We start from the raw sequence: 8,828 nt of genomic DNA on the forward strand, positions 1-8,828 counted from the left end.
ATTTTGGAGTTAATGGTTTTATTTTTGTTGATTGGTTATTTATGTTCTTATTGTAAAGCAGGGTTTAACAATAATTTAATGCAGTAAACGCTTCCGTGTTAAACTGGTTTTATTATGCCTGTAAGTAGATATGTCATTGCTGCTGATATTTTACTCAAGTTGCGACTAAGAATAACCTGGTCAGGATTCGAACCAGGATAGACGTGCACACAGGACCAGCGTTTTAAAAGTGAGTGCGTTAACTCTACATCTAACAAAAATGTATTTATATATTTTTCCTATTGCTTGGCACAGGCCTCTTCTCATAGAAGGAACGAATTGATCAACAATCAAACTATGTATGAAAATACCAAATTCTGTATGAGGCCTACCAAGCTTTTATAATAGCCAGGATCTCAACTACATTTATCAAATATATTTCACCCCTTTTTTTATCAGCATGTAGGTATGCTTATAAAAAATGCTGCTGGTGTCATCACTGAAATATTAGGAGGCCATTTCTAAACTTCCATAACTTTTAGAGTTAGTGCGACCTTTACATAAATTTGAAGCAAAAACTAAACGATGTTGCACTCGATAAATGCTGTGGGTGTCTCTCATGAAAGTTCAGCAAATAAAGTTTATTTGATTAAAAGTTTTATTTAACTCTACGTGACAAACATTCTGCGTACAAATACACTATCAACAGTTTTCTCGTGCACTTCTATCAGAGAAATTATTAGGATTGTACTCATAAAGTATTTTATGATCCAGTCATTTGCTGGAAAATGTTTTTGTAAAAATATTTATATTAAGCAAGCTTTAAAATTAAGTGAGAGCAAATAAAATAATACTTTTTTAGGGTTCCGTACCTCAAAAGGAAAAAACGGAACCCTTATAGGATCACTTTGTTGTCCGTCTGTCCGTCCGTCTGTCCGTCCGTCCGTCCGTCCGTCTGTCAAGACCCTTTTTCTCGGGAACGCGTGGAGGTATGAAGCTGAAATTTATATCAATTACTCAGGTCTACTGTCCCTTGAAGCTGTGAAAAAATCAAACTTCTAAGGCAACGCAATCAAAAGATACAGCCGTTTATGCCGCAAATTTTCGACACTTGCAAGGGAATCAAAACCTACAGGGTGCTTCCCGTGAACTCAGAATCTTGAAATTTGGTACGAAGCAACGTCTTATACCATAGATAAAGGAAAAATTACAAAAACCATAAATTTTTAGTTACATCACATAATTTTTTTTTTTTTTATAATTTTAAACTTACTACCTATTTCCTCATAAACGCGTAGAGGTATTAAATTGAAATTCATACCAAATACTCAAGTCTATAATACCTTTAAGCTGTAACAAAATCAAACTTCTATGTCAACGCAATCAAAAGAAACAGCAATTTAAGCTGCATATTTTGAAACTCGCAAGTACTCGCAAGGGAATCAAAACCTAAAGGGTACTTCCAGTCGACCTAGAATCTTGAAATTTGGCACGAAGCAACGTTTTATAGCACACATAAAGGAAAAATTCCGAAAACCTTAAATTTTTAGTTACATCACATAATAATTTTTTTTTTAATAATTTTAAACTTACTACCTATTTCCTCATAAACGCGTAGAGGTATTAAATTGAAATTCATACCAAATACTCAGGTCTATAATACCTTTAAGCTGTAACAAAATCAAACTTCTATGTCAACGCAATCAAAAGAAACAGCAATCGCGAGTCCGACTCGCACTTGGCCGGTTTTAATAAATGAACGAACTTTGTAAACCTTTCAGGTTTTACGGAACCCTCGGTGCGCGAGTCTGACTCGCACTTGGCCGGTTTTTTTTTGGAGCTAGGCACTCGTGAGACCAAATTAAATAATGCTTTTTGGCACTAGTTTTAAGAAAGTGCACACATAATATAAATTATGCACATTTTTTTTGTTCCATATGACTACAAAAACCTACCGTTATGTTTGCAGGTCTATTGCATTTTAATCCAGCTTATCTCCAAAGGGTCTCGCACCATCATGCGGGTGTGTACAAGGACTTGGCCTCGCGGTATGTTCAGGTTCAGTTTTTGTGAATTTCCCACGGGCGTCATGTGTTTTTCTAGGATAAAATCTTGTACCTTGGTCTTATTCGACATTCATTATTCATCTGATTCCACCAATTCGCGGATTCAAGGTTCTAAAAATAACGTAGTCAAGGAGTGCCTACTGGAGACCCTGACTGTCACACTGCACGCGTGTATAAAATAGAGATACACCTATAAATGAAGATTAAACTCCTGTGTTCTGGAAATCCTTAATCTCAATTCAAGTATCTGTTACTGACCTAATGCAGTGTATGCGAAGTAATAGTATATTGGTTAAACTTAATGATGCGGTGTGTGAATGGTATTTATTTAGAATGCAATTTCTTCTGTTCCAATAAATAAATCAATAACGCTTGTAGATTCGCGGCAGTATCAATTGATAGTTGCTCGGCTATGCACTATGCCCGACGATACATAACAGGGCAGTAGGGTTACTCGTGGTTGATCCGTGGATGACATTTCGGGAGCCGTTCGTGCCATTTCACCATGTTTAGCTTTTGGTAAAGATTGATAACTGTTTTGTGTTTACCTCGTTTGTTGACCTCGTATGATTCCTTGGACCGTTCCATCAGGAATATTTTATGGAGTACCCTGATATGAATATTTTTTTTATATTGACTCCGAACTTTTGCATCTAAGTGTGCATCATTTACATCTAATTTGTATTCGAGAAGTGCTTGTAATTTCGTTTGCATTATTTGGCCTAAACACACGATATACGTATACATTAATTGTAAATGAATAAAAGCTTGAAAAAAAAAGATGAATGACCTTTAGATTGAACGCGCGACTTATGAGTGCCTTTAATTAGTAGAAACGGCGAGCACCTTTGCGGTTATTTATAGAACTTTTTTTATAGTAGAAACAACGTGTTTTGTGCAAAGTACAAGTATTGAACGGTATTTAAAATGTTTTGGCTAACAGTTACATTGCTAACTGTTAGTATTTTAATATAATCTAAGAATGCCTACTTCTGGGCGCATTGACCCATAGGAACATATTTACAAATGATTTTAAAGTTAATAAGGCTGGCTCGGACTAGACGCGGGAGGCAGAGAACAGGGTCCATGTGGGTGATTTATTGATGTTATTGTCTATTTTCGGTCACACCAAAGTCAGAAAAATACCTCATTTTAAGAGAAACAAAACCACAAATCCTTTTCCCTAAGCTTAAAGACGATTCTACCTGAGCTTTTATTAAGCTGGTATTAATATCCAGGTACCTGCATCACAGACGCGCTCTTGAAAGGGCACTGACTTGATTTTAACGATTTAAATAACTATAGAAATAATTCACTAACGACCTTCTCAATGTCAAGTCAAATACATGTTTATTGTTTCCTGGGATACCGCCATCTATTAAAGTAAGAGGAAGCGAGACGGCATGACACACGATGTAAAGCAGCGTCTCTTTTCTACAAGAGACATTTTTTGATGCTTACTTTCACACTAAATAAATATTCTGTATATGTACAACTTATCAAATGAACAACTTTTTATTTCATATTTACTTCACATTCTTCTACAAATACCAGACTTTTCTAGAAATAATTTAAATTATAAAACTCCCTCGCAACAAGCTACCTAATAAAAACTTTTAATGCACAAGCACTGTTAGTGAAAAGGCTTTGATGCAAAGCGTTTAAATGTTTTCAAATTAACTGCAAAGACGAGCTCGACCAGTACCTAACTACTGCGGAACATAAACAGAAACACTATTAGACACGCTGCTCACTTATAATTAAAGTAAAACACTGCATTATGCTAGAGGAATTATAAACTTCTTTTATTTAAATATAATACCAGAAGAGCTTTTTGAGGTTATGTGTATTAAGTATATCAAAACAATAAATATATTATTGTACTCCTAAGAACCCTAAGACCTTACTCTATGCGAATCATCATCAAAGTGTAGAATGCTCTCTACTCTACGCTTTTCCGAAGTTTTGAGCACAAGTTTGTCAAACCTAATTAGAAGTAATTATTGGAGATGTCAACACCAGTAATTCAATTACTTTTCGTGTTAAATCCACAATTTTATTCCACTGACTGTCGAAAATACCGCGACGGTATAAAAAATCTTGTAGATTTCTGTAAGGGTCTAAATACTCTAGTAGTCCCGAAAACATTTCATGTCAAGAAACGAGTAATTATCACGCAGTTTCTGCTTTGTCAGCGACATCGATTGTGTCCCATATACATATATCAGAGATGGGAATTCAAACTCAACACACGAATGGCTTTATTATTAATTTGTTTTTTAAAATAGATATTTTTTGAACAAAGAACAAATCACAAAACTTGCCAACAAAAATTGTAAAAAAAAGATTTGCCTTTATTGAGGACAATGGCACAGGTATCCGCGTTCAGCCTGCTCGCGCCTGTTTTATTTATTCAGATTACATAGAAATGCTGATGAAACAGGTCTCTACCTCTTTTGGGTGTATTTTGAAGGAATCACTCACATTTTCTTACAAAAAGGTGGCTTTTCTTCACTATTCAGATTTTAGACACCTTTTTACAAATTTTATTAACCTTCTATAGACCTTGGACCTTAACCCTAACATTTTTGTGAAAAGGAACGTATAAAAATTACTTATTGGTATACTCAGCCCTTTGTACACACGGCAACGTCATTGTTAGATACTGGACGGGTTACATTTTCAATGAAGCGTGACATTATCTCTACAAGTTTGTAATCCAATGACATTAGTCGCTTAGAAATTAAAGTTTTTGATTATTGGCGAGCTGCGGTGCCTCGTTTATGAAGAACCTTACTAAATTATGGTAAAAATAGAAAAAAATCACAAAAATGATCTGTGTTCAATAAAATGTCAAGGACAGATTTAATAAGTTATTGCGCATGAGCGGTTTTCGTATTTGTTTATTTTCTTCATGATTTCATTGATATAAACAATTTAAGACTTAACAATTACTTACTTTTATAAAAATCCAGTTTTATTTTTAATATTTTGATTATAATCTATATTTGTACTTACCTATTAACATTTTTACATCAGTATTGAGTCGGTCGTTTGCACCTGAATAGCTTACTTTACAAGTTTACATATAACTATCTATGTCACCTCCACAACCATTTTACTATGTAAACCAGCATTTGATCACAGTTAAGCTGGCTTGTCATAATTGCGATGACCTAACTAATTAGTACAGGTAATTAATTTATTTACAATATAAATATGCAATTAATTACCAACGTATTTATAATAAGGTGATTACAGAAACCGTCACGTCTGACTTACCTCATTGATCACAAACATCTGTGCGGACTCATGTTAAATTGCCATAACTATATTTTAATAGAAACTTAATATGAATGTATGTAGGACTATCACGTAGGTGGATGTGGGTAGGTACTCATGGGTACGTACTACAATACAGAGGCGACTTCAGCCACTGCTTGACTAAAGGGTAACAGCCGCGTCGAGGACACGGCCACTTAGAGTTCACTCTTCACTTCCGGTAGCTTTGCAGGCGAAGCCCTTGCCATGATATTAGTATGTAATTTGAAAACTTTCGAGACTTTTGAGAATGATTTCGCTGCACAAATAGTTTAGTGTGTTCGATACAGAAATCTTGCCTGTCTTTGTGTATAATCGGAATTTTTATAGTGCCCCCGCGACACTGGGTATAAAAACATAACAAAATAAGTGCGATTACTGCACATTCTAAGCTGACAGTGACAGTGACAACATTATCATAATAGCGATATTCCACTTCTTAGGTAATTTGATTGAGATGCCTTCGTATTAATTAGCTTGTGTTAAACCAGATTATGCCAATCTTGGGATATTGGTACACCTCGTAATTGGATCGCCGATATTGGCCTCATCAATAGCTAGTAATTTGGAAGGTATTATAGGAATATCTACAGGTAATTTGAGCCCCAATTCGAGTCGAATTAGACCTCATAGAATATCTGTAGATATTCTTTTATTTCAATTCATGACTTCCCAATAACTTGTAATTAGGTAATAACATATCCAAACAAATCTTAGGAACGAGGAATTTAACTTATTTGTCAGTACCGCTTTTACCAAAAAACTAATTGAAATACAATATACTTCGGCTGTTGTCAAATAATGCTACATAATTTTTTTTACTCAATAGTTAGCCAAATAAACCGAGTTTCTGATAAAAGTTCATTGTACATACTACTTAAAACAAAATGTATCTGGTCAACCAAGCTGGACGGTAATCACGTCAAACCAAAAAGCACTTCCTTCGAAAAAATACCTTAATGTATCTGACCTACTTACAACCTTTTTTGAGACTTCAAAATAGTTCGTTACATTAAAGCTGACGTGACACGAGCCGCCATAATTACTGGTCGACTCAATAAATACGTGATGTCTGTCCTAATATGCTGCGAGTACTGAGTTAACTGACATGTTTATATGTAAACCTCGATTTTATTTTGGAACAGAGACGGCTCTTTACACAGTTACGGCGAAGTCTTTGTCTCTAAACTGCTACAGTTTCATTGAAATAAAGTGATTTTGGAAAGCCATGAGTGTAGTTATATGGTGGTAGACTTAACTCATTCATAACCCCTTTATAACCCCTTGATGTTCACTTGTCCAGCCAGTAACCATTCGTCCTTAAAACTCTCACTACTTAATTTTGAAACCTTCTCTTCTTGAAATCGTTCCTCCACAAATAGTATTCACAATAATGACAATGAAACTCAGAGCCAGTTCAGCGGACTAGACTAAGGGTCATTGGCCAACGTAATAAAATTAACATTATATAAGGCACGTATAAGGTCTTCCTACAGTTTGTGTTTCGGGCATTTTTCCTTAACACAAATTATCTTAATACGACAAATAATTAACATGGACGTGTGACCACTGACCTGCATTGTTTAAGCCCAAGGTTAGAGATTCGAGATACAAACTCTTCGTGTGTTAAGCTCTCATGTTTTCCGTAAAATAAGGGCATAGATTTTGACCAAAAATTCTTTCATTTTAAATAAATCGTAGTAGAAGCTCTTATGCAATATACTGTCATACGTATAGGCACCAAGAAGATTTTTTTTACTATCTTCACCAAAATTACTGACGGATGAAACAGAATACCTAATATCCTTCATTTTAAAACAATGCAAATATGACTCATAAGAAACTTATTACAAACATTTAAACGTTCTATACAAGGACAATAAAACTATAAACACTTTAATCTCATTGTTATTCTTTTGCTTCCAAAATAAATTGTTTTCTGTTACAGTTCACAAACCTAACATCTACGAAATGCCAATATAACGCTTATGTCAACTACACAACACCTATAATTGCTTGGATAGTCTTACAGTGTGACCAATCAAAATTAAACATCTGCAGTAAACAAAAAGTGACTTTTTAGATAAATTTATCTTATCTCGTTACGTATAAGCCTACAGTAAGTAATTGATGAATACTAAAAATGCGACTTTAACGCCTTTTAAATAGAGCATAATTTATATTCTTTGTAAAAATGCCAGTTATTGCAAAGATTTCATGCAATCAATAAATGTATGTAACGACTAATTTACATTTCAATCTCGAAGTCTCCCAGAGCACTTGTCAATTAGTCATGGCGGACAAAGTTGCCGTGGTTACCGGTTCAAATAAAGGATTAGGATACGCTATCGTCAAAGGATTGTGCCAGAAGTACGACGGAATCGTTTATTTAACCGCTAGAGATGAAGCAAGAGGACTGGAAGCCGTGAAGAGTCTGCAAGAATACGGAACTAAGATACGTTTTCACCAACTTGACGTGAGTAACGAAGACAGTGTAAAAACATTCGCGGTTTTCATTAAAACAACACACGGTGGGTTCGATGTACTAGTAAATAACGCCGCGATTTTAGAATGGGACGAGATTTATCCAACCTACGAGGCCGCGAAAAGAAACATTGACGTAAATTATAAGAGTTTATTGACTGTCGAGAAGTATTTGTACCCGTTACTACGAGATGGCGCTAGAGTCGTAAACATCTCAAGTTCGTGTGGCCACCTCTCTAACTTGAAAAATAAAAAATGGATCGAAATTTTAATGGACAAAGACAAGGTTTTAACAACTGAAAAAATTAACGAATTTGTTGATGAATACTTAGAAAGTGTTAAAAATGGAACGTTTGATAAAAACGATTTTGCTGATGATGGCAAACATGCTGAGCATAGAGTTTCGAAAATTGCTGTAACTGCTTTGACTAAAGTGCAGCAAAGAAAATATGGAGATAGGGATATTTCTATAAACGCTGTGCATCCTGGCCATGTAAAAACTGACATGGCTAATGGAGGAGGCGAGGCTAACCCTGACGAGGCGGCTGGTGTTATCCTGTACTTAATTTTGGAAGCGTCACAAAAATTAAAGGGCACCTTTATGTGGTACAACAAAAAATTAATTGATTGGGAAGATGCTGACTCCGATTTTGCCTGTAAAGGCCTTTGGTAAACGTAATTACATTTCGTTTTGGTAATCAGATATTTAATAAATAAATTTTATGATTTGGTTGATTATTGAAATTGTTTTATTTCTTCATACGCATTCCTTATACGCAAAACAGATTCAAGTCATATTGTTGTCAAATCTAAAGCCCTATTTATTTTTAAATAAGTTTGTTATAACCATCATATTCTTCTAAATTGAAAAATATTCTACTCTGTTTTCTAATAAATGAAACAATGTTGTATGTACATATAGAAAATAAATATCATGTTTTAAAATATTTTACAATACGTTATTGTTGTCTGAAACAG

At 34.7% G+C, this 8,828-nt stretch overlaps 1 protein-coding gene across 1 annotated transcript; it reads left to right on the forward strand.

Annotated features, from left to right (window-relative positions):
- Positions 1 to 7,531: 7,531 nt before the first annotated feature.
- Positions 7,532 to 8,588, forward strand: LOC113494468 (carbonyl reductase [NADPH] 3-like). The gene has a single exon (XM_026872816.1). It carries the CDS (start codon positions 7,597 to 7,599, stop codon positions 8,521 to 8,523), a length of 927 nt encoding a protein of 308 aa, XP_026728617.1. The 5' UTR covers positions 7,532 to 7,596; the 3' UTR covers positions 8,524 to 8,588.
- Positions 8,589 to 8,828: the final 240 nt, after the last annotated feature.

This window comes from Trichoplusia ni, chromosome 5 (assembly GCF_003590095.1).
Source record: "Trichoplusia ni isolate ovarian cell line Hi5 chromosome 5, tn1, whole genome shotgun sequence".
NCBI lineage: Eukaryota > Metazoa > Arthropoda > Insecta > Lepidoptera > Noctuidae > Trichoplusia > Trichoplusia ni.